The sequence below is a fragment of the Filicampus tigris genome, chromosome 15 (genome assembly GCF_054856515.1).
Source record: "Filicampus tigris isolate MCC_2025a chromosome 15, RoL_Ftig_1.0, whole genome shotgun sequence".
Classification (NCBI taxonomy): Eukaryota; Metazoa; Chordata; class Actinopteri; order Syngnathiformes; family Syngnathidae; genus Filicampus; species Filicampus tigris.
The window spans coordinates 18,838,157-18,865,298 of NC_141231.1; the positions used below are offsets into that span (position 1 = coordinate 18,838,157).

General features: G+C 43.3%; 1 protein-coding gene across 1 annotated transcript; it reads right to left on the reverse strand.

The window, feature by feature from the left end:
• Positions 1-207: 207 nt before the first annotated feature.
• LOC147135857 (carboxyl-terminal PDZ ligand of neuronal nitric oxide synthase protein) lies at positions 208-26,612 on the reverse strand. The gene is made up of 11 exons (XM_086054070.1): positions 25,886-26,612; positions 23,954-24,025; positions 12,060-12,152; positions 11,921-11,979; positions 11,025-11,133; positions 10,808-10,940; positions 10,492-10,667; positions 9,296-9,454; positions 8,260-8,452; positions 7,044-7,284; positions 208-2,323 (listed from the first exon to the last, which is right to left on the reverse strand). The coding sequence occupies exons 1-11, from the start codon at positions 25,991-25,993 to the stop codon at positions 1,849-1,851; spliced, it is 1,818 nt and encodes a 605-aa protein (XP_085910196.1). The 5' UTR covers positions 25,994-26,612; the 3' UTR covers positions 208-1,848.
• Positions 26,613-27,142: the final 530 nt, after the last annotated feature.

Genomic DNA, 27,142 nt, shown 5'->3' on the forward strand with positions numbered 1-27,142 from the left:
ATATATAGATAGATAGATAGATAGATAAGATAGATAGATAGATAGATAAATATATTCTTCTTTGTTTAGTGTTCAAAGCAGTTACACAAGAGCAGAGACTGCCCCCTAATGTCCTGGAGTGTCTACAAAATACCAACATATCAGTGACAAATCTCGTGCATAAACTGCATTTCAATCAAAGTGAATACAACGAAAATCACACACAAATTCATCCTCATTCATTTTTATTATTATTGCTTTATTTTCGCCTTCGCTGACATTTCACACCTGCAACTTTGCAACTACAATCCATTACTGCTCTCCCTTTCACATCAGAATTAAGTCCCAAGAAAAAGTCACCATATCGCATTCCTCCGAGACAAAAAATCTTTAGAAAAAAAATTGCAACTTTGAAAAAGTCATTCGTTCACATTCCGACTCTGTTCCTGTCACTTTACACATTTTCCTTGAAATTTAAGCTTCCCTCTTACAACCTGAGCTGGACATTTGACGAAAAATTGAGCGTCCTTTATTCGTCATCGTCTGCACCGTGGGTAGCCTTCCATCGTCCGTCATTCGCCTTTTTTTCGGGGGGTAAAAAAATAAAATAAAATAAAATATACTACAGGCCGATTCGCCTCTAATTTTAAACGGCTATTGAGGGACTGCAGACGAATGGCGGACTAAACGAAAGGGGTTTCCGTCTATGCTTAATCCATCTATTTTAAAACTGTTCCCGTCATTGGTCAACCGTCAGCAAAACGGGCGTCCGTCCGTCCGTCCGTCGAGTCACATCGACGGAATGCCCAGCTCTGCTCACAACGCTACAAATTTCTTGATGTAACATTGCAAATTTTGGAATGCTTCTAATGTTACGTCATTATTCACATAACTTTATAGATTTGCTTTGAACATTACGTCGTAATTGATGTCAAATTTGCAAATTATTGCTGTGATGGCGAGTTCTTTTATTTGTTTATTATTTGTTTGCAATGTAAGTTTTTGCATCTGCAATTATTGCTGTATAATTTTGACCTTATTCTTGTAACGTTCCATTTTTTTTCCAAATTTTACTTTTTTGTAACATTACCATTTTTTTCTCCCTTGACATTTTTTCTATAAATATTACGACTTTATCCTCATATCATTACAACTTTTTCCGTGTAACATCACAACTGTATTCTTGCTCAAACATTACGACTTTTTCACATTCAATTACTCTGCAATATTGGACTGTTGTTTTCCCTTCTTTCACATTCCAACTTTTTGGTCCAGTAGCACTTGAATTTTATTCTTCTAATTTTTTCCCCTCATGACTTTACAATTGGAACAGAACTTCTTGATAGTGTTCCAACTCTTTTCTTGACACATTGTGACTTTTTGGGACTTTTTCCTCGTACCAATTACGAATATTCTTCAACAGAGAAAATAACTTTGACTCATTGTTTTTCTCTTTACAGTTTTACAAGTGTACGTTGATGAAGCAGAGCTCAATGGGCTGACTTTTGCATTTTTTTGGGGTGTATTTATTTTCCTTTGTCTAACTTTCTCACTTCTCATTTATTGATCATCCCAAATGGATGGAAAATAAATGGAACGTTAACTATCTTTAAAAAACAAAAAAAGGGAAACATTTGCGGTGTTTTTCGTAATTCAGTCGACCCTGGCCGATTTCCGAAAGTGTGAATCGGGGAGAATGTAGTGCAAATGGACCGCGACGCGGGTTCCTTCTAATCCCTGAAAAGTACCTCGATTGGTGTTGATTTTTACTTATAAAAATGATTAAATGTGTCCATGGGCGAACGAGGGCTGTAAGGGTTGTGGAATAAAATGGCTGGAATAACTAGGAAAGGCGTAAAAGGTGTTCCCTTAACTCCGTTGCGGGACGCAGAGCTCGTCCTGGCAGTTTTCCAGAAGCTCGTCCTCTGAGAAGCTGATGTGAAGGCAGGTGTCGTCCGCGGGGCACCGGGCGGGCGGCTGGCGCTGGTCCGAGCTTGGAGACGAGTCGGGGCTCCCCCCGCGCCCCTCGCGCACTGGAGTCCCCAAAGCGCCGCGGTCGCGCCTGTCGTCCTGCAGGGGCGACAGCAGCGACTTGGTCTCGGAGCGCACGCCCGAGTCGTCGCTGGCCGAGCAGGAGCCGCTGAGCGAGCGCAAGTCGGCCGACGACAGCGAGCCGGGCGTCGCGTCCGGGAAGGAGAAGAGGAGGCCGCCGCCGCCGCTGCCGCTGCCGGGCGGGCCGTCCGGGCCCCAGTCGTGGATGGAGCCCGGGGACAGGGTCCGGCTGGCTCGCTTCCGGTTCAGGGAGGGAGGAGGAGGGTCCAGCTTCGGGACGGCCGCTTGATACCTGCCCACCAAGGGATGACATACTACGGTTAGTTATTTATCTCTTTTTAGTTGATTCTCAACTTCATTGTCCTGACATGACTTTCTCCTTGAGGACTAACTTTTTTTTCTAAAATAGTTTGCCCAAGGTTGATCTAGTGATGCCGTGAAAAATACAGTTGGATGCCCCACATATTTGCAGTTCAGTATTTGACATTTTGGAGGATTTCTTTAGGGACATACTCTCCTTTTTGTCCAAAAAAAAACAAGAAAAAAAAAAACCTATAACGCCGATGTGTGACCCTAAAATAGCATAGCATAATTGCCTAAGTCAGATTTGGATGTTTTTGGAAAACAAGAAAAAAACAATTTTTAGAACACGCATTTTTTTATTGGGTCTTTTTCCTTCCGCTTACTTGTTCAACCATCTGGGTACATACGTATTAAATCTATTTTAAATTACATTCTTATATCTGCTTACTTGTTTTTGGTTAAATTTCATTTTCTTCAATTCCATTCTTGCTAAAAATTTGTGTTTTTTTTTAAATTAATTATTTAGTATATTTACATTAGCCTGTCTATGGCGTTTTTCCATTTTTATGTTAACATTATGCTAGCAGATTTGGTTGGTTGGAAACTTCAGTGTTTAAAGCTGGTCAAACGTGTAATGTTCTGTCTTACGAGTCGGTTTTCCATCGGCCAAATCAACGCTTTGCCTCCCATTTGGAGAACCGCGCAAGCGAGAGTCGTCTTCTTTTCATCTCTTCAAAGCGATGCTACACAACACTCACACACTTCTTGACAACATTGCAATTGTGACAAAATGGACCTGTGGGATCAATAAAGGCATTCTTATCTTATTCTTATCTTAGAAAAGAAGCACAGATTTAGACTGATGGCTAAAAGCGGGTTGGCGTTACGTAAAAATGCCACAAGATGGCGGCAAAGTAGCCCTTGTATTCTTTTGTTTTTGGGTGAACAATGGAGAATTGGTTGCACCCCGAAATCCACTAATGTGCAAATTTGTGAGCGAACTCAATGGACAAGTCGCGAATCTGTTTTGGCCTCCCCAAAAAAAAAACCCCAGCAACTTAAGCTTGCCTTTTTCCATCGGAAAACTGGCACTCGATGATATTGTAGTTTACAAAAGCATGTCGTAATGACCTAATTGAGAACAATGTAAAGAAATTAAACATTTTTTGAGACATTTTCTGCTTCAGTTAAATGGACATAGGCCACCTGGGGGCGGTATATTACAGACGTGCAAGGGCGTGGTTATTGCTCAACAAGCTGCAGTCATTTTAGTCGCTCTTCCCGGAGGATCAAGAATATATGTCCGTTGGGATTGCTGTATCGTCTGTCTGGTTGTGTCGCTGCACCATTTGCGATCAAATGTCCTTTGCCCAACGGGTGACAGCAGCTATCCGTTAGCACGGCCATGCATTTGTTTTGCTTGGCAAAGCGGACAAAGCAAAGTGGTCCTTTTGTGTCATTGTCTTTGTTTTGCCTTTTTATTTGACAGTGAACTTCAATCAAAAGCTCAGAGCTTCTGTTTCCTTCCAACCTTTTTATTCAATGGGTCATGCGTCCACCCGGATTTGATTTCTGGCTTGCAATTGTACACTACTGTTCGCTCGACTTTCATTTTGTTTTTGCTCTTCGTGAAAAACACAGTTATGCTTCGTGACATTATTGCCAGCCAGCCAGGATATTAAATGAGTATATTTTAATATCTTGGCTGCTGTTTCAACATGCGACAGTGAGGGTCTCTGATGCCTCAAGGCCAGAGGTGGCTTTATTAGGACTTTTGATGTCGGCAAAGCAGACCACTATAATATAGTGGATTTTTTTTTCACCTTTTTTTTTTTTTTTTTTTTTACAATTTCAGGCAAGTTGGAATATGGGGTTGGGGCGCCTTGCTCTATTTGTATTCGTTGCTGCTCCGTGTTTGTCAAATGTTAGAATTACAGCCACGTCCGGCGTTTCAGAAGGGTGTGCACACTTGTGCAACCACATTATTTGACTTGTGGCTCATGTTTCCATTGACGGTAGCTATTTTTTTTATTGTCACCTCGCGGCCGTTTCCCGCTTGGTGGCCTCGCCGCTGCGTGACTGGCCGGCTGCCCCCATTTGAAACGCGTTTGTAACACGTTGCGCGCCGCTTGTCGCTCATGATACTCACATAGAGGAGGAGGAGGAGCAGGATGAGGAGGGGGGAGGCTGAGAAGAGGAAGAGGAGGAAAGGAGGAAGAGGAGCAAGGCGAAGGTGGGCAGGTGCCTTTTGGGTTTGTTTTTTTTTTTTGTGTGTGCGTGTTTTGGATTTGATTAGAGGAGCAAGAGGACGAGCAGGACGGGATCCTGGCACCTGACAAAAAGAGGCGACAGTTAGACCACAGCCAGCTTTCAACTTCAACCTTCCTGGGCTACCGCACCAACACGTGAACGCGCGCAACACGAGCAACTCAATTCAAGAAAGAAAAGCGTCAACTATATCGCAGAAGTGAGATTTGGGGTTCTGAAATTCATTATTGTCCAATTTTAGATTTGAGGCCCCTAAGTGTAGTACCAGGTTGTGCCACAAAGTGTCAGGCAGCACCGAGCATCACGCCATTGTGTGAAGGTTTAAAATGAACGTAACATCCACCCCAACAACAAATAGAAAACATGACTTTTTTTTTTTGTGTATGACAATTTACATTTAATATTCTCAAAGCGCAGCAGAGCAGAAAGAATTTAGTTTAGAGAACTGGAGATTTTTTTTCATCTTATATTATTCCTCATTCTTATGCTTTCCCCTGTGACATTTTTTTTTTTTTTTTTTTTTTTTGGGTGTCGGTTGACAGCCGATAGGAAAGCACAACGATTCGAGCGGAAGCAGACGCTTGAACGGCTGCAATCGGATTGGCTTCTGCTGGTGTCGCAATCTGCGCTATCGCGCTGGGACTTCGCACTCGTATGGGGAAAAACATTAAAGGGGTATTAAAGCGGGGCTGGTCGTGAGAGAATGAACGTTTTCCCTCATTGGCGCTTTCGGCTTTAAGGGGATTAAAAGCTCATTAAAAAGTAATTACGCACTTGATGTTGGTGTCGCGGCGGAGAAAACATCGCAATCGAACGTCTAGGGGCAATTTATGGAGATTAAAATGTTGACTCGAGGCTTTCTTTTACGGAAACAGTCGTGTTTGCGTCCAGCCATCCGTTGTGTGTGCACCATTTCAAAATGTTTGCAATAGGCGCCAGGATACTACTTGTGCTGCTTGTTTTCTTTGTTTTTTTGCCCCCCCCCCCAAAAAAAAAGAAACCAGTAAATGAGCATTTGCTCCCTCTTTTTGATCCTCAAAACCATCATCCAACTTGCACACACTAAACTCAAACAGGGATTCCAACCCAGAATTTGTGACTTGTTAACCACTTTTTCACTTCTTCACTTTCCACTTTCGCTTTTTCAGGGTTGCAGGCGGTGGTGACCTGACCATCGGGGGCACTGGGGCACCACCCCGCCAAGCAGGGTGCTCACCATGTTTTTTTCCACAAAGACAAATAAAAAACACAAAAAAAACTAAAAATATAGGTGACAAAATAAAATCTCAAATCCAAATCTGTTTGTCTATATTGAAGATGAGCGTGAAAAATGGCATACCATGACGATTCCAGCCGGTTTCAGCCGCTGTCTGATTTTGTGACACATTTCCCGTATGTCACTAAAAGGGTGCAGTGTGCTTTTCAATGAGAGGAGCAAGGTGGGGCACAACATATCAGCGCCCCAAAGTGACTGTGACTCCTGGTAAAGTAGCAGCCCAAATCACAATATCACAAGAATTTACTCATTTGCTGACACTTTTGTCGGGATAGCCCTTGTCTTGGAATTTCTTGTCTTGGAAGTTGCGAACACTTTGGCAACCTTTTGCGAACCCTGATGAAACGCAAAATTCGCTACGTTCTCAAGCATTCACCGCTCAGCCTAACACAAAGTGTGCTTGTCAAACTAGAGCACATTAGCTACATTTTTTGTGGGTGTTTTCTTCAAGGAAAATCAAGCCAAACATATTTTTTTTCAAGAATACGTTCCCAGCAGGCCCACTGGTTGAAACACGGCTTTCTGATTACCGTAATTTTGCGTTTGCGAAATATAAGTTAAGCGGCAAAATGCACTGGTTTTTAGCCATCTCCGGGGGCGGCCATTTTGTCACTTCTGTCGACTGAAAATGACATCACAACTGCTTAGGTAACGACCAATCACAGCTGACCCGTTTTCTGAATCTGAGCGGTGATTGGTCCTTGTGAGCAGTTGTGATGTCATTTTCAGTCGACAGAAGTGACAAAATGGCCGCCCCCGAGAGATGGCTAAAAACCAGTGGATTAACACTTATTCCACAAACGCAAAATTGATCAGAATGCCCTGGTCTTGCATAGAACATATTCTTGAAAAAAAATGTTGCGTTGACTTCCTCTTTTAAGGAATGAGTGCAAAAATGGAGAGAGAGAATGTGTCAAAATGAAGGTTTAGTTCCAATGATGACAGGTAGGGGGCAGTACATTATTTTCTCTTTTTTTTTTGCTCGACGATTGGTTTAAAAGCCTTGGCAATGCGTCAGCAAGGGTACATTTTATCATTTCAATGTCCTGTCACAATTTGGAAAGAAAAGACAATTGAGCGATGTTATATGCTCCACTACTGTGCTTGACTGCTTCATGTGATAATGACTCCAACAAGTGCGAAGGAATACTTGAACTTGTCTTACTTTTCCCCCACGCTGGACGCCCCCCCGCTCGTGACGGGGACGCCCTCGTTGGAGGCGGCGCCCTCGCCGTCGATGAAGGGAAGGCGGCTGTCCCCCAGGCCCGGCAAGAAGGAATCGGAGCCGCCCGCGTCCGAGGAGGCGCGCGGCTGCCGTCCGGGCGTTGAGGAGACGGGCTGCTCCGGGGCGTCGCCGCAGCGCGTCTTCAGATTGAGAGAGAGAGGCCTCGCCCAAGTGGAAAGCGCTGCAAGGCAACATTTCAGAATCCGCACGTCAGCGATTGTGCTTTAGAGCTCCGATTCCCAACCACCAGACATCCTAAAGCGGGTCTTGTGACGTTAGCCAGTTTCACTTAATGACGGGGGGGTCAAACTCATTTGACATTGTGGGCCACATACGGCCTCTGTAGACGTCAAATGGGCCGGACCATTAAAATGATACCGTACCCAGCTATGAATAACCAAAATATCATGTATTTCCTCTGTTGTGGTGTAAAGAAGCACAAGAACATTCGGAAAATGTTGACATCTAATGAGCATTCCTTTTACAAAACATTTCATGAAACATTGGTGCAATTTACTTTTATCATTCACAGATCTGCATTGCAACTGATCCCACTTATTGTACAAAGGCACAACATTTTAACAAGCGATTAGTATTGAAAAATACAGGAATTCACTTTAAGATTAAACATGATAAAGGAAGGAATTTTTAAACAATGATGTCTTCTACTGTGATCAAAACAGTGTGCCCCCTAGCGGAAAATTCACGAATTGCATTATATTAAAAATATTAACTCCGTGTCTTTTATGCATTTTTTTCACATCTAAATGATCCTGCGGGCCTGATCGAACCTCCTTGGGGGCCGGTTCCGGCCCGTTGGCCGTATGTTTGACACCTCTGAATTAATGGTTCCGAAAAGGATGATTTCTTTACTACCAAGAACTTATCTTGTTTGACTATCTATATAAGTGACATATATTGACAGGCAGAACAATGAATTGCTCTTCCACTTTCCACATCTTTTTATTTTTTATTTTAGCCAGGGTAAAAGAAAAGTAGTGCTTTGCCGCCATCTTGTGGCATCAATAAGGAATCATAAACCATTTTGGGGCGTTGTCGGTTCCATTTCACTTCAGCTGCCAGCTGCTATTTCGGTGGCCATTATTTAGCCTGACTGGAAAAGGGAGGAGAACAAACGGCCGGGCGAGTGACTCACCGCATCCGTTGAGCGGCTGAAGCTCCACCTCTTGGCCGCCGGCGGGTCCGGCCTCCAGCTGTCGGAGCTGCTGCACCAGCAGGGCCAGGTGTTGCAGAAGGTCGCGGTTCTGCAGGAGCAGCTGGCGCGAGCGCGCCTGCGCCTCCGTGCGGGCGGCGTTCTCCGCCGCCATCTGATCCTTCAGCAGCTGCACCTGCCGGGCACGCAAAGAAAATCGCCATCAAAGACAAGAAGAACAATTGTAAATAAATGGACAATTTGCAATTTATACCAATGAAGACCAACGGAGAGATTATCTTCCTGTTAGGTGCCCAAAAACTTGCAATTTGTTAGTAGTGCTTTGGTGTCATCTTGGTGCCCTTGAACTTTGTTGAAGTGGGTGAAGGTGCTTCATTTAGTCAGGCCTTTCAAGTAGAAGTCAACCCGGACATGTTTTTTTTCAAGGATATCTTTTGTGTAGGCCCACGAGTTGAAACGGGGCACATGCGAATATGTTTTGAAAGCAGGGCTCGATTACTACTAACTTAATTATCTACCCACCTATGCCAGCCGCATATAGTGACTGGCGGAACAATTAAATGGCTCGCCACTAGATGGCAGAAGGTCCAATGAAGCCACCTCTTGGCATTCATACAACAGAAAACGAGCAAAGTGCTCAATTAAAAAAGCTCACATTTCACAACGAAGAGGAGCTTTTCCTTATTTCGCCAGAATATATCCATTGTGACACTTTAGTTGTTGTAAATTTTCCTTGAGATTTGTCAACTATAAAATATTTGCCTTGGCTCCATCAAGGTTGGTAAACACCTTTTTTTTTTGCTGTAAACCGGGACTGACTGGGATTCAGGCCTGTTTGTTTACAGTTTGCGGTTGTCATAACTGAGCTAGTGCTGCCCCCTAGCGCCATAACGCAGGCCTGTCAACAACATCCTTGTCAACCCCCGTTTGTCTTGACCACGACGCCACAAGATGGCGCCAAAGCATTGTTTTTATTGCTTCATTTCAAACGTAGTCTTAGAATGGGCGGTTCCCTCACCTGAGCGACAGCCACCTGCGTGTGCTGCTGCTGCTGCTGCAGCTGCTGCTGAAGGAGTTGCAAGTAGTGGCGCGACGCCAGCGAGCCTGCCGTCGAGCCCGGGCTGCCCGGGGCCACGCCCGGGGATGTCACCGTGAACAAGGACCTCCCGGAGAAGTCCTGATCGCAAACACACAAAATGTGAACAACAACACTTGCTGTAAATAAAGAAGGACAAACAACAGACTTGTGTCGTGTTCTATGGTCACACTTGTTGCACTTACAGTGGCTTGCCTCTAGAGGGCAGCTGAAAACAAATGATAATTTGGTCTTGCACAGACAAATATTCAGTCCTGTTCATTTTGCTGCTAGTACACACTATATGGAACACGGTGACAAAAAAGAAACATTTAAATTGAAAAAAAAAAAAAATATTAAAATTTTTTTTTTAAAATATTAAAACTGAAAATAAAAATGACAACATGTAAACTAAGTCAAAACTAAATGCTTGGAAAGTGTAAGAAATGTTGGGGGGGAAACTTTGCAGGTTACAAGTTCATGGATAAAATTGAAAAAAAAAAAAAAAAGCTTTAAAATGCACAACATGAATGTGGAAAATTCTTTATAAAACTGTCAAAAGAAAAACAAAAATAAATGTAGGAAACCAAAAAGTACAAAACTTGTTTTAATGTGAACATGTACACAGGTACATATCAAAAAGTAACGTAAAAAAATTCTAAAACTGTAAAACCTCCCCCCTGAAAAATTATGAAATGAAATGAAATAAAACAATTCATATGAGAGTAGTATAGTAGATATAATTCAGTTAAAAAGAAATTTGAAAACTGATGACATTTTTTGTAAATAAAATGATTTGAAAAAGAAAATAGAAATTCATTAAAAAAATAAAAGGTAGGTATTTCTTCAAGACAAAAGACATCACCAAATCAACCCCACGCGAGCAATGGACACAATCCGGACCCCCCAACCGAGTCAAATATACACTGTACTAGGAACCACTCTCAGTTTGATGACGTGCAACCAACCATTGAACCTAATCAAGTATCTAGTAAAAGCGGGCTCATATACAACGTTGAACAGGAAACTGCTCTGCATAGCACTTGCATCATTCATATGGAAAGCCGCAACACAAAGAGAGCAGATGTGTGTGTGTGTGTGTGTGTGTGTGTGTGTGTGTGTGTTTGTGCTTGTCTCACCATGAGGGTGTGGCCCGGTTTGACCACGCTAAGCTCAGCCAGACTGTGCAGGATGTCCCCGACCGTCTTTTCGCATAGGGACTTGGTTGTCTCGTCCTCGTCCTCCTCCTCCTCCTCGTCTCGCCCGACTTGACAGACCTCCTCCCCTCGCTCGCCCCCCGCCAGAGTCCTCCGACCTGCCGGCGGAATGGAAATCAAAAAGCTGAAACGGCTGACTACTGTACTCACATGACCCCAAAAATAATGAAGCTATACATACAGTATATATACCCACAGTATATATACACAAAGAGAGATGTCGACTGGCCCGCCTTACCACCACGCCCGGCAAACTCGTCGGCGGACTTGTCGCTCTGCCCGTCGGCGTCGTGCTCGGCGTGTTGCAGACTCAGCTTGTGGCAAACCTCAAAAGCCTGACCCACCGTCCGCACGATGCGAATGGCCTGCGTCTGCACTCAACGGAAGACGGCCGGCCGGACTTGAGCCGCGGCTGAGCTACATTGCCATTCGCGCGAGCGAGGCTTCAAGCCGACCTTCTTTTTGGATTTGAAGACGTTGCAGCGGAAGGAATTGCCGGAGCCGTCTCTGGCGATGTAGCTGAAGATCTTCAGGTCTTGCGAGTCGTGCGACACGTAGAAAATCCTGCGAGGAAAAGACGAAAACTTCCAACAAGTGTCGAACCGCAAGTGTACAACTGGAAATGGAAAGTACGTTTTTAAATGCAAATAATGTATGCATGTATGTAAATAAGAAAGCTAAGCAAAAAATGCAAATAAAAATACAATTTAAAAAATGTCTACAAAAAAAGCAAATAAATTGTTAAAGAAACTCAGTGTAAAAAATGAACAGTCAGTGGTTCAACATTCAAAAAATATAAGGCAAACCATGAAAACAAAAAAGTCAAAGAAAACCTTACAAATGAAGAAATGTAAAAATGTACCAAAAAGTTAAAATAATGTCAGGGTGAAAAATGTAAACAGAATTATGTAAGGAAAATGTTCGTTTCCTTTAAAAAGAAAACGCACAAATACACACACACAGGTACTATTCAGAAAATTAGAATATCCTGAAAAGGTTGTTGTTTTTCTGCAATTCAAAGTAAAAGGTGAGTTGGACGTATTCTATAAATGAATCAGGACCCTTTTGGATTACTTGCCCGTTTAGAATTTGACCTACAAAACTGAAGCTTTGCAGAATATTCAAATTTTCTGACCTTGTGGTTTTAACAAGCTGAAAATTTTAATCAGCAAGGTAACAGCAAGGAACTGCTGTTACATATACACAAAAAATGAATACAAATAAATGTGCATGAAAAAATTACATTGAAAACATGACCAGAAATATGTAAAACTAAGAAAAAAGTAGTAAAAAAAAAAAAAAAAAAAGAGAAAAATGAATAAAAATAAAAAAGGACGGCAAGGGGACGAACCTGTAAATTGGGTCGTGCATGATGAGCATCTTGCTCTCGTCCCATGTCCACTCTTTCCTCTGTGGGCGGAAATGTCACACTTTAGCATTAGCATTGGCCGCTAATTCTTAGTCTGCTCGCATCGGCGATGGCGACTCACCTTCTGTTTCTTGCGCAGCAGCACCTTGACGCCGTCCACCGACACCACCATGTTGACTTTCTTCTTCTTGATGTTCTTGGCCTTGAACTCGTACTGGCCGAGCAGATGCGACAAAAACGGCTCCGTTACAACAATGTCTGTGACATTTAGTAGGATTTGCACAAAAGGGATGGAACAGTTTACAAAAAAAACAACAATAACAACAGTTTTATAATACCGCAAAGGAACCCAGCCTTGTCATGAATGGAGAATTTTAGAGCATCATTTAAAAGGTTCCAGAGATTTTTTTTTCATTAGGGAAAACATCATAACTGCACCAGAATGGATTCATAGTATTATGAGAAAAAAATATATAAAAATTATTCAAATCAAGTTTAAATATTATGAGGAAAATAAGATCATTTGAGAGGAGAAAATGTTCAAACTTACAAGAAAAATGGGCAACAAATCAAGAAAAAAAGGAATTCTAGAAGGGAAGCAAAGTAAAAAAGCAATTTTGCAGGAAAAAAGTCATTAATTATATCAGAATAAGTCATTATATAACAAGGAAGGTGCAATAGTGAGAATACATTTGGAATTTTAATGAGCATAATCAATCATTTTATAAGCATTAACTTATCATCAGAAACAATTCCAAATGCAAACAACTCATCCAAGTTTCACCAAACGTATAAGACGTCACTGCAGCACAGGCCGCCCACATGAAGCTTCTTTATAATTCGCACCCCAACGCCAGCAAAGTGGGATTTTGCAACTTCACATCCAAAGTATGAAATTTTAATATGTGCTCTCTTTTTTTTCCTCCCCCCACGCCGCTCAGTGAGTGCTTTGAAATATTTAAGCTTGAAACGCATCGCCGTCATTGACGCTGGAACAAACAATTAGGAGCTCGAGATGTCAGCGTGCCACGTTCGCACCGCGGCGAGGCGACGCGAGGCGATGCGCTTCCTTCGCTTCAGGGAAAAGTAAGCGAGCGGTAAACCCGCGCGTAACTAATGATGCCAAGTGAGCTGCCGTGCCAAGGCTGCGTTGGTTTGAACTAGCCGTCGTGCGAGATTTGTCTCGCACGATTTCTGCCGGCGATTGCTGGAGAGCGGCGCGTCCCGGCGGCTCACTTTCTTTCCTTAAGTTTGTCTAACTGGAGGTGTTCACTAGCAGTTTAAAGGGAGCAATTCATGGAAAACACACACACAAAAATTCCAGTGATAAAAGCACAGTGTAATAAAAAGTAGCGTGCCACTCAAATGTGCTAATTTTGCGTCTTTAAATCCAATTAGGCTAAAACGAACGCATTTAGTTGCATTGACACAAAGTACCGACCCCTCAGTTGCATTCTTGAAATTGTCCAATGTTTAGTCACCAACCAATCAAAGTATGGCGCAGCCGCTAAGAACACTGCATCATGAAATTAGCGTGTCACTCAAACGTGCTAAAATTGCTTCATTAAATCCAGTTAAGCTAGTAACGCCAAATTTAGTTGCATAAACACAAAGTATCAACCATTATCAGTTCATTTCTTGAAATTGTCCGGTGTTCACTCACCAACCAATTGAAGTATAGCGGGGCAGCTAAAAAGACTGCATCATGACATTAGCGTGGGACTTTAATGTGCTAATTTTGCTTAATTAACTCACGATAAACTAAAAGTAAGGCAATGAACACAAAGTATCAAATTAAAGTTAAACTTTGTTTGTTTGATGTGTATTAGTGCTCCGTATATGTTAACATCAGAGTTATTAGCATAAATTCTATGCTAATTTCGATGGGGCAATGGATTGCGTTTCACATTAAGCATTAAACCAGCGTTGCTAGTGTTGTTACAGCAAATTATATTTTTGGCCAAACATTTTGGTCTTTGAATGCACACTGTTTACTTCTCTCCTTTTGTTTTATGCGAAAGTTTAACAGCAAACTTAAACTGTGAGAGATAAATAAGCCTGCCTTGCCTCTAATTTGGAAGACTGCGCAAGTGAGACTCTTCTGTTTTCATCAAAAGTGCGCCTGTACAAAGATATCACGGTTGAAAACATGGATGAAGTAATGTGGCGAAAGCCTCCTTTCCGCTTCCTTGAAATGCACCAAAGGCGGAGTGCTTTGCAGGACACTTCACAAAACCGCTTGTGCCATTGAAGGCTGACTGGAGCCCACAAAAGCTCCTATAGATTGCTGAAACCTAGCAACTGCTTCATTACAATTCACAGGATTTGGGGACTTCCCTGGAATTTCAGTCCTTTTTTGGGGGGGTGGAGCTGGGGGGGGTTACAAAGAGATGGCTGTTAGGAGAAAGGATGAGCCTAGATCAAAATTGACCCACCGCAGGATTGGCTTTTTGGAATAATCAGCCCCAAAAAATGCACACTTAATAAATTCTATTACAAATACTGTACTTATATGTGTGTGTTTTTTTTTTTAAATCAACACAAGCCAGTTTCACTTAGCGACATGAAATCAGGAGTAGACCCACAAAAAAGTCTCAAGACGCCCTGCCCAAAAAGACACAGGAGGTGTGCCATTTTGCTTCGAAACAGCCATTTTAGACTCCTTTGGACCATTTAAAAGGAGTCTTTTAAAGTTAAACTCCCCAAAGAGATTCTCTCCGATTGCTACCAAATTTTAGCCACGTATGCCCGATTGATGAGCGGCGCTAAATCGTGACGATTTTGACATGTGGACCTTGTGCGTGGGCGGCGGCATGGCTCAGTGGTAGAGTGGTCGTCTCTCAACCTTGAGGTTGTGGGTTCAATCCCCGGCCACTGTGACCATGTCAAAGTATCCTTGAGCAAGCTACTGAACCCCCAGTTGCTCCTGATGCTGCGTCATCAGTCGGTAGTCGTGGTACACTGTGAAGCGCTTTGAGTACCAAAAGGTAGAAAAGCGCACTACAAGTGACAGCCCGTTTAACACGCTTTGATAACTCGCCATAAAAAAAATGAAACTTAGAACTTGGTCAGAATTTTGAAAATGCAGCCCCCGAAGCCCGTTTTACTGCGCAACGTGAAGTTGGGCAGGCATGTCTAGCATGAGTAGACCCACAAAAAAGTCTCAAGAGGCCGTGCCCAAAAACACACAAGAAATCGGCCATTTAGGGTCATTTCCAGCGGTGCCTCAAAACTGAACAAATCCTGAATATTTTCCGGCAAAAATTTGAACCACATAATCTTAACAGATTAAAGGCACAAATTGACATGTATTTTTAGTTTTTGTCCTTGTGTGTAGGCAGAGCAGGATGACGGAATTTCATGGCTGGCCTTAAAAAACAAAATTCCAATCAGTGAAGCGCAGTTAAGAGCTTGACCAAATGACTTGCGTTTGATCGGTGCCGGCAGCATAAAATGCTTTGCCTTGTCTTTTCAAAGTGTTTTTACTTGTTCTTTTCAAAGGCTACAGCCACGTATTGGCCTCGCATCTGCACAGCCAGAAATTTCCGGCATAATCCTCTTCAGACAAGCGCAGCGGGCAACGACTCCGAGCGGGATATGAGGCTGTGACACGTCCAGATAAACGACTTTCATTAGCCTGCAATGTGGCTTCAAAGCCAGCCGGACGCAGTAAGCTTTAAAAAAGAAAAAAAAAAACGTTTTTACCTCGACTCAAGTAAATCGAAAGCGATTTAGATTTTGATGTATCAAGTTGGTCCTTGTTTAATGCTGAGAGCGTCAACAACCAAGGGTCCCCTATAATCAATAATATGGTGGTGTAGCGCTGTAGCGTGGGCTATATGGCCGATTTTTTTCGCGACTGTTTTTTTTTGTAGGTTTAGTCCAAATTTAGAGTTGGCGTAGTACCACGTTGTGCCGCAACATGTCAGCCAAAACTGAGGACTACTGAAAGAGATGTAGCGGGTCATTTTATGAAAATAAAGACAACATATTCCAAGTTAAACAAAAAGTAGTTTTAGGAGGAACAAAGCAATAATTCAAGAAGGAAAAATTCTACAATAAAAACGTTATAATTAATTCCATGGGGGAAAAAAATGTAATTTTATGAAAATAAAGTTAAAATATTCGGAAAAAAAGTTGCAACTTATTTTTAGAACAAAGTCATAAATTTGCAAGTAAAACAAGTAAATTTTAAAGGTATGCTCTATTTTTTTTAATTTCAAATTTTAAAAAAATCTCACAAAACTACTTCAAATTTTATGAAAAAAAAGTTGCAACTGTTGTTACTGCTCCATTTGTGTTGAAGTAGCAGTTTTTGGGGAAGTTTTATAACTACTGTAACACGTATGCTAATCTATGCTAGCCCATCGATGGTGTTTCCAATTGCATGTCCTAATTAAGAAGACAATCAGTTCAAATGATGCCAGTCACCAAAGGGGTGTGCTCATGTTCATGCAGCTCAGAGATTTGTAGGGACGCATGGCTTTTAGCTTTGGGGGCTGCAGAAGGATTTGGGGGGGGGGGGGGGGGGGCGTCCTGTGACGTGAGCACCATACTGCCAGTAATCCTTGTATTGTTTCTCCAGTTGGCGGGTCCTCGATGTTTTTGACCCCCCGGCTCGTCGCAGACAGTTTGACCCGTCATTTATCCGTCGGGACAAATGTACCGGAAACAAAATGGCTGGCGGCAATGTCACGCTGATAGGGAGGCGTAAGTCACAACATCAGTGACATCAAAATGAGCACTAAAATGAAACGAGACGATGCACAAAGCAGCGTGGAGCTGAATGGCAAAATTCACAACAGATGCGAATGGGTTCCCAGCTTCAATTACAAATTCGGCCTCCAAAGCCAGTTTCGCTCAGCATCAACAAATTTGGTCGGATGTGTCCGTCATGAGTAGACCCCAAAGAGTTTCAAAAACCCATGCCTGAAAAAAGACAAGAAGTCGGTTACTTTTGTTTGAAGCACCCACTTGAAAATGCTCTTAAATGGCTTGATGTGGATGAGTTAATTACAGAAAGTACATAAGCAGAATAGCTCAAACGCTAACATTTCCAATGCTTACATATAGCAAGATATGCAAGCACGCGTTTCTAGCCATCTCTGGGGGCGGCCATTTTCTCTTCTGTCGACTGAAAATGACATCACAACTGCTGACGACGACCAATCACGGCTCAGATTCAGAAAACAGGTCAGCCGCGATTGGTCGTTGTGATGTCATTTTCAGTCGACACAAGACAAAATGGCCGCCCCCAGAGATGGCTAAAAACGAGTGCATTTTGCTGTTCAACTTACATTTCACAAAATTAATCAATTAATCGGTTTAGTGAGCAGATTTCCTCTCCAGAGTCCAGACACTTGCGTCTGTGAAAAGTGGACTCGATCACCCAAGCTTTTAATTCCGGTGTTAAATGCGCTAGCCGTGTCAAATCTATCTTAGCAATTAGCATGGCTTCTCGCTTCATGACAAGGATACTTGTCAGAAATGTAGCTTCTTTGACGACACGTAGGTAATGTTTACTGACTTCGGAGAAACTCCGCAACGTGTTTAGCCGCGGCAGTAGCCAGTCGAAGCTTGTTGCTAGCTAGCCGCTGCGGCGTAGGTAGCACAGAGCCGCGCCTCAACCCACGTCTACCCGCGGCGGGTGACGTGAGAGGAGAAGCTTTTTCGGATGTCTCGGCAGGTTGATTCTCAGTTTTGCTTGTTCGATGTGTTTGAATGAGGCTCAAAATACACAAGCGCTTCTTTCGAGTCTTGGTGTGGAATTCGGAAAATTACTGAAATGTGGAAAATAGTTCCACAGATGTTCGGAAAAATTTGAATCAGTTGCGAAATGTGGAAGCAGGAGGAAGCAAGTGTGTAAAATGTTGGCATTGATTCACGAATATGATTCAGGCAAAAGCAGACTCATGAGAGCATTAAGTGTCACCTGTAAATCTCTCAAATGGGGGCGCGAGATGAGAGCTGCATCTCACACGCGCGGTGAGGAAATTCATTTCACATGCAAGATGCGAGCAGAAAATCGATGTTGCCCCGAAGTGTTCATGCATTATTAACCGTGCTGGTATTTAGCAACAAATTCACCCAAATAGGAAGCTTTCGATTGCACCAGAAGGCTTTGCAATTTGCCACATTTTGTGATGAGCGCGCCCGTGGCGATGAGGCGTCCTTTTCTGGGCCACAAAATCAGTGTTTCCGAGAGTGCGCTTTACAAAGCGCCGTGTGCGCAGGCTACACTGGGACTAATATTTGGCATGCTAAGGTTGCTCCTTTGTTTTGCCTCGGTAACCAGCCCCCGAAAAAAGAAAAAAAAAAAAAGCCTCCTTTACCGCACCCCCCCCGGGTGCCCGAGGGACAGCCTGTCCTTTCACGGCGCCTGTCAGGGAGGCACTGAGGCGTGGAGCCATTCTCCCTGCAAAGAGTCCCGCGTTGAGACGCCGCCGGTCCACTCGGCCCGATATTTAGTTAGCGGGGAAGGCCGGCTATTTATTTGGCCCTGGAAAATGGATGCCACTTTGGGAGCGGAATATATCACTTTTTATGGTTTATTCAAAGTGATCACGTACAACATAGTTACAGTACTCGCTTTTTAACATGGATCAAATCGCTCAATGCGGTAGGGGCAAGTCGCCAAGTGTCTTTTTTTTTTTTTTTTGGTAGTTTTTTTGCAATGGGTCGGTCGTGCGGGTGTTTTGCCTCTCATCCGGGCGGGCTTCATCACTTCCCGCAACAAGACAGGCTTGCTGTCACATCTTTTCACCTGTCGCGAGTGAAACATATACTCAGCAATAAACTCAAGCTCAGGCACACTGCAGCTCCTTTTTATTTGCTTGGCACATTTTAGTCCTGTCAAAGGTTTTTTTTTTGTTTGTTTTTTTTAGCAGCAAGACCTGCATGGTCACATAAGATCGTACTGGCTGAGCAAACAGACTAAATGATTGATTCTGCTGATCTACTCAAAAATGTCCACTCTGATCATTTGGCTTTGACAACGACCTTTTCTGTCAAATGCAGCTGAGTCACGCTAACTTGAGTTGCATGAAACGGGGTGGGGGGGGGGGGGGTGAACCTTTGCCATGTCTGGGCTGAGGGGGAATAGGGTGAAAAACATCGAAACCAACTAAAGTGTGAATTTCTACAGGCATGACAACAATCACCCACATTTATTAACTCGTCTTAAGTAGACGTTAAGTTTTTTGGCAAAATTGCAACGCCAATTACGAGCCTGGCATCCAAGTTACGGTATTTTTGTCTCTTTTTCAAGTCATTGGACGATATAAAGAAGAAGGAAAAAAAGTTCTAGTTTTTACTCATTTCTCAAGGCTCGGGCGAGCAAGAGCAGTGCAAGGATTTTAAGGCGGTGAAACTTTGCCTTGAGTCTGTCGCCTCTCAACATATTTTGAGAAAAATCTTTTGTTTGAGCTGGAGCGAGTGCATCGGATAACGGCGGCACGGCACGGGTCGGAAGATAAGAGCCTGTTTGCGTGTGCGTGTGACATGACGTTGCGAGTGGAGGCAGCGACCATTCGGCACCTGCTCGTCCATCCATGTGAGAGAGGACCGGCTGTCAGTGCACTGCTTTTAAGGCCACTGATTCATTTTTTTTTTCGGTTCCCTGTTCCCATCTTCCAGCGCGTTGTGTAAGTAGGCGAGTAAACGTCACTTTGAAAGGGAATAAATGAGCTTTTTTGGAGCGCATAACAGTTGACCGACCGTTTAAGGACGACTTTATCTTTTTAGCGGAGTCATTATTGCCACTGTCCGTTCATATTTTACTTGCATCATTTTGACTTGACTGCGATGCCGAGGCTCGGAAATGGCTAACACTGGCGCTAGCACGTCAAAGACGTCAAAGCGAACTCCTTTACTTGTACACCACTTCTCCAACTGGAGGATTTATTTGATCGAAGTTACGCCACCCTCTCGTTCCGCGTATGACGCACGCCGGCGCTATTGGTTCAGCGGCTTCTTCTTCGTTGGTTTAGCGGCTACCGTATTCGGCCGGGGATTGAACCCAATCTACCATATTCTTCATATGTCTGGGCTGTGGGTGTAGGCTTGTAAAAGTAGTTTGTAGACATGGCAGCAATCTCCTGTATTCTACATAACGTTGGCATTGAGGCTGATGATGACTCCGATATTTGGGGGAATTCTGACAAACGATTAATTGGCCAATTAATTAAAAACAATTACATATTGAATAAAATAACTTTCATTTTGGTCCCTTAACATTTAAAACAAAAAAAAATATGAATTATAGGCAGAACATTGTCCTGAGTCCTTTAGGAAGTCATTTTGGCCGGCTGATTAATCGTTAGCTAGTTTACGCTGGTCGAAAATGTGTGAAAATGGCATTTCCACATTTAGACACAGGAAGCTTTGCCCCGACACCAGCGATATGTCTGGTGAAAAGGTAAAAAAAAAAAAAAAAAAACATCCAAACTGGCGAGATTTTGAAAAAAAACCCCATCTGCAACCTTGTAGTTGGAATCATTTCTGGCTAGTATTGGCTGTGCCCTACAGGTGACAATCTTCACATTTCTGGCCTGTGACTAAAGGATGAAAAACATCCCAGCCGCATACATCAGGTCGCATTTCTGTCCGGCTTCATCCTTGTGCGTGGGACAGACAAAAGGCTACTTAAGACTTGAAGCTGATCCGCTGCACTTCTAGGTCAGCCACTATGCTAGCCTACATCTGCCATTAAAGCCAGCACCAGTGAAAACAATGACCCCCATTATGCACCCCCCCCCCAGACCCCCACCAGTAAAAAAAAAAAAAAAAACCTAATACATATATCCGACGTGTGCAACGTTTGAGTGCACATACAAGAAAAAAACGTGGACCCCGCACCCCCCATCTTTTTGTCGCCTCCTGTCTTGTTGTCTGGAACATCCTAAGGTGTTTTGCTGATAGGATTGTCCAACATCACTGTCCTACATTCTGTCAACGACACCCCTGACCCGGGTTGCTGATGTTGTGCACCGACACACAATGAGGTAGAGGAAGTCAAAAAAAAATGGTTTTGTAATACACTTGAATGTAAAATACAATTGTCTCCGATGACTCTATTGAATAATCGATTGTAAAAATATTGAATGGGGATAGCTTATGTTGCCACAATGCCAAAAAGCAGTCACACAATGGCCGCGCACTTTTCAAAAATACGCCGTCTGCAAGATTAGCAAACACGCGGTCTCACATTCACGCCAGGCGGCGGGCGCCATGCCGGATTTGCAATCGTCACCAGAATGGAGCCCTATATTGTTATCATTAAATATTAGCAATAAGATAGTGGGCTTGCTTTATAGACTAAATTACAAGGCATTTAAATCTTCTTGTTTACTGTATGCTCCGATTGTACAGGTACAGAATGCCTTCTTGCGACATCTATGCTAATATCTGTTAGCACAACTATGACGTTTCGCATTTTAGCGTTAAGCTAACAGACTTTTGCCACACAAAATGTCATGGTTTGCTTTTGCAGTTAGCTTCAACTGTAAGTGGCAAACAGCTTGAAGCAAAGCACACTTGGCCTCATTTGGAGAACTGTGCGGGAAAAAAGTCTTCATGTCATTTCTGTGGACAGGCAGGAATAGCATTCAAAGTGTTTTCAACTTTCATTCAAAGTGTTTTCAACTTTAAATGTGCTGTATGATATATGTTTAAATGCGTGGGAACTATCAAATAAAACTAAGGAAAACTATGAAAAAAAAAATGTTTTTTTTTTTTTTAATGATGGTTTCTCCATGTCACATATTTTCACCGATCGTGGTTGGGCCTAGAAGAACAAAATAAAACAAACTATAATATACTATTCACATGCATCTTTTTGTTTTTGAGTTAATATAACAGGATCTGTTGCTTTTTTCTTTTTCTTTAATCACGTCTAGCAAACATTCGACGATGAACAAACACATCCCCCGATGCCGCAATGCTGCATGTGCTCTTAACAAAAGGTGATGTAGGCGGACGGAAGGATAAAAAGAGTGAAATTCCCCGAGAGACTCTTGGCAGTCAGCGAAAGGAGGCCTTAAAAAAAAAAAAAATCCCATTAGGGGCCGAGCAGAATTCAAAGGGGGAAGCGCCTGTTTGGCCCTCAGCCTCGATCTATTCCTGTCCACGCCGAGTAGATAGCCAGCGATGGGCTAAATGGAGGTGCGCTATTTTGGCGGGAGAAGAGTGAGGGGACGGGGAGGGTTTCCATTTGCGCCCCCCCCCCCCGAATCCGAATGAAAAGTGGACGGCGACACTAGCACGAGGCATTCAAAGGCACTTTCTACGCCGCTAGGCAAAGTGAAAGCAACAAAACTCCTCGGCGAAGAAAGCAGTTGAGTGGGCCACAATGCAGGGCGGCCTCACGCGCGCCTAAAAGGATCGGCGGGGGGTGCGAGTCATTGTGTCTCGCCGCGGGAACGGCAGGTGCGCAGCCGAGCCGGCCAATCCAAATCAAGAGATTAACTGAAATGGGGGCGGGGGGCGTTTGGTTTAACCGTGTCTTGTCACTTGAAACGCCTTACCGCCTGACATCTGGATTTTGGCCTGTTTTACTGCCACTTCTCCCGTCTCTTCAACAAATGGTACACGTTCGAGGACTGTGGATGTTTTGTCACCCCGACAGATTCAAAAACCACCGTCGCCAACGGCCAAAGAGCGGGGAAAGTCGAACTTTTCGTGAAAAGAGAAACATTTTTTTGTGCCTCTCGCGATAACAAAATAACAAAAACATAAGAGAGAAAACAAGTTTTTTCGTGGCAATATCATCACTCATTTAGAGATACACAACGACGAAGCACACCACGAGCGACGCTGACTCACCGCATGGTCCAAGTTGGACGTCAGCGGCTTTTTTACATGCCGTACGCCATTCACTCCAACAACTGTTCATCTTTTCTCTCAACTCCAACTCGACGAACGACCCACCACAACACATACTCTGGTTCTTGTACTTTCGACCCTTCAAACACAATCTCTGTTGGAGGGTGAGGTGCTTAAACGTGTCTGACTTCTGACACGTTGGCATTTCCCTCGGTCACTATCAAGGGGATTCACCGCCTAATCTGTGTCTCCAACTCAAAACAGTGCGGGTCACAAATGAAAAAGCGACTCAACGCCGCCATCTACGGTGATCCCTCCGGCATTACAATGGTTTGCAAACCTGAATTTGACAAACAAGCTGAACGAGACCCTTCCAAAGAGTAGCCGTTGGAAAACGGACTTACCGAATACATTGACTGTGGCAGCAAACGTTTGGGTTCCAATTGACGAATGGGACCATCCAGGGTTGGGAGTGAAAGGATCACGCAAACATATGTAATTCAAAATGAAACGATCAGAAGTTTACACTTTTGATCTCATGGTCAAAAAAAGATTGAAGAATCCCTGTTCGCGGCCTCCTGAGATTGCGATTCATTCATTTGTCCGACAGACAGAAAAAGACAAATTGTAGGTTAGCAACTCCGCTAACTGGACGCAGAAAGTCGCTTGACGAATTGAAAGCACGGTCAAAAAGCTCCCAAAAGAATCTTGAGGATTCCCCACTAAGTTGGGGAGTGATGCGGCGCTCATGTGTGTGTCACAGGGCAAGCACGCGTTTTGGCCTTGCCGGCCGGCATCGCTCGACAGCCGATTGGCGCGTCGGGCGCCGGCTCGCTCAGCCGCGCTAAAGAGCCTCGTCGCGTCGGAGCCTCGCCAGGCTCACTTAGGTGACGCCGTCAAACCGCTCGCCTCATGCAGCTGTGCGCACCGTCTCTCGGGGCGGGGGGCGGGGGGGGGGGGGGGTTGTAGGAGGAGGGCAAAGGGGGAGCAGCAGCCCACCGAGAGCGGGAAAACAAGACAACAAATCCGTCGACTGCTCACATCACGCGCGCGGGGAGACTTGCGTGCATCTGAACGCTCGGAAACAAAAGGCAACGTTCTTCACTTTGCGTTCTCATATCTAAATCTAAAACTATGTATATATACACACACATATATATACACAGACAGATAGACAGACAGACATCTCCTTACCCGGATCCTCCTCATGGCCGCCACAATCTCCATGCGACTGTTGGGCCGCGGCACGTCCAGGCTCCCCACATACTGCAACATACACACACAATATTTGTACCTTTTTTCCCCAAAGAGTGTGATGTTTGACAAGGCATCGCATCGTAGCAAATTACCATTATTCATATCCCCTCCCCTGCAAAAAAAACAAAAATAATAATAAATGAACAAATAAATCAATCGCTCTGTAGCACACACTTTTCACAAAAAAGAAAAGAAAAGAATCAGTCCCGGAGTCCCGTCAGGCCGTTGCATATTCTCCCGGTGCCTCAGGGCTCCCTTCTCGTGCCCTCAAAATTTTCACGGCCATGGGAAAACTTTTTTTGGGGGGGATTAAGATGTACTTAAATTTCAGAGCAAAATCATGATTTGTTCTGCGCGAACGTTATTGTCCCCCTTACGCGTGTCGAAAATGGTCAAATGGTGTATTAAAAGAGTCTGCATGGAAGCACTTCATGATGGCAGGTGGTCTCGTCAATGGGAGGAGCACCCTAAATAAGTAATTAAGTAAGTAAGACAAGCAATCCAATCTAATATTGAAGGTAATTACAAACGTTACCCGGGTCCTCTAAAAGCTGAATTCTGTTTTGCTGAGAGCTTAATAATTGATGGCAGAAACATCGCTAGTTGAAAGCAAAGTTACTGCGTCTTAAAGCAATGGTTCTCCCACAAACTCCTCTCATACTGTATCGCACAGAAACAATCAACTTGAACGCATTTACGCCATTACATTTACTTCAGTAACCTTTGGGATAAATTGTACTTTTAAGAGTAGTTCACAGCCTCGTTGTATTACAAATATACATTTGATTTTCCCATTGTTTTTGTTTTGGGGTTGGACAAAGACTTAGCTGATTCTTTGAGTTCACATGTTACTGTTGGGTGATATGACATCCAATTGCACATATCTAATTTTATGTTTTTGTCTTTTAAAGGTTAATGCTCTGATTACGAATCAGAGAGTACTCAGTTAGTACTTACATGAGTCATTTTATTCTAAAGTAACGTATTTCCGAAGTACAACTGTTGACGGCGCAATCAACACTTGCTCAACAATCACCAGAGTATTTTTTGCTGCTAAACACTCACGCAATGATTATTCCTTTTTACTTTAATTTGAGTCACATTATTCCAAAATAACAAGACTCTCACTTGGGTCAAATCTTTGAATACTCTTCTCACCAGTTACTTAGTTCTTTTTTTCACTTAATACTAATTATTGGGAGGATTACAAATTTTTTAACTTGAACCTGGGTCATATTATTGTAAAGTAACATTACGCTGACCTTATTTGGCTACTCTATGCACCTGTTCTCACCAGTTACTCAGTACAAAACTTGAGCCTTCTTTTTCACTCACTATAAATTATTGGGAGGGTTATTTTTTCAGGACTTTTGCAATTCTTGGATACTCTACCCTACGCACCCATGCTCAACAGTTACTCAAATAGACTAATTACTTACGCTACCTTAAGTCATCATTTTGAGAACTACTTTTTGCTTTTGCCTAGGTCATATTACTGTCAAGTAAGAGTATTCTTGCTTGAGTACAATTTGGGGATCTGCTTACCAGTTAACTAGTTGAATAGTTCCCCAAAGAATACTGACTCTGACTCAAGTTGTAATTTTGACCTTTGAGTCATCATGTTTTAAAGCAGCAATAAGTCAAATGTTTGGCTCCTCTCCCCACCTCTGCTTACCAGTTTGAGTATTTTTCTCCCCGATGCATACTTGCTCAAGTGGCTATTTTGAAGACGACGGGTTCACCTTTACTTAGGTCAATATAAGAAACAATATCGCTAGTCGAATACTGTCTTGGGCGACTCTACCCGCGCCTGTAGTGTAGTGTGTGTGTGTGTGTGTGTGTGTGTGTGTGTGTGTAACGTGCACGTACCTTGGCTTGGAAGGAGATGCCATGCTGGTAAGCTTCCTCGTTGTGCAGCGGCAGTCTTGCGTCGGCAACGTCGTCCACCAGGTTGTAGCGGTTCCTCTTGGCCGGCATGGCGAGGCTCGCGGGGCTCCTGCGGGGCTCCTGCAGCCCACGCAGCCGCGGCGCGGACTTCAAGACAAGGGTCCGGGTCGCCGCTCCTCCCCGCCCCGCCGACTACTGCGCATCTTGGTCGCTCCGAACCGGAAGGAGAGGAGAAGAAGCGTCAATGCGGTGCTCGTAAATTAGGCTGGGTGATGGCGTCCGTGGTGGTGGGCTGCGGGGCTGGGGAGGTTCGAACCGCAAGGCAGGCAGGCAGGCAGGCAGGCAGGCTGACTGGCTGACTGACTGGCTGGTTGGGTGGCTCTGGTTGGGTGGCTGGCTGGCTGGCTGCACTTGTCTTGGCTTACCGCAAAGAAGGCAAAGCTCTCAATGGGGCAAAGTTCCACCGAATCCTTCAGTTGTGCGTCATGCGCTCATGCTGCCCGCACTCGAGCTTCCCCTGGTGGCCAAACGTGGAGACGCTGGCGACACTTAATTAGGTAGAGTTGCGCCTTCGAATTTCAATTCTCTTGACTAAGTTACGAAATAAATACAGTATGTGAATAAGTGTATTCAAACAATGAAATAATAATAAACCTTCGGTTTCGAACCGAACATAATCAAAATAAACCATTCAACTGTAGATGAACTGATGAAAATAAAAAATACATATATTTTAAAAAAATCAATTTTGTCAAACAATATATATATATATATATATATATATATATATATATAGACAGAGAGAGAGAGGGACAGAGAACCATAATTAACCAATTATTACATATGTTTATATTAATTTGCAATGTCTTTATAACAAGAAGACGAGATGAAGGAATAAATATATTTCTAACCAACCAAGGTGGAAAATGGCTCCATTAATGCACGAAATGAAATATTTTATTCCAATCATATAACACTTTTTTCATTTTAAATGGTATTTGTGAAGAAATGCTAAATGTATTAAGCCATTATTTTAAAGCATACACAAGTAATGTTGTGTGTTTTACTGATATTTTGTATTTTACTATATACAGTAAATTAATACTTGACCAAATGAGATCAAGGAATAAAAAAAGAAATATAAATAAATACAAATGGGCTATAACAGAGTATACTTTGACCTTACAGCATCGAAGGGGGGCAAATAGTGATTATGAAAATGTAACATGGATGTAAAAA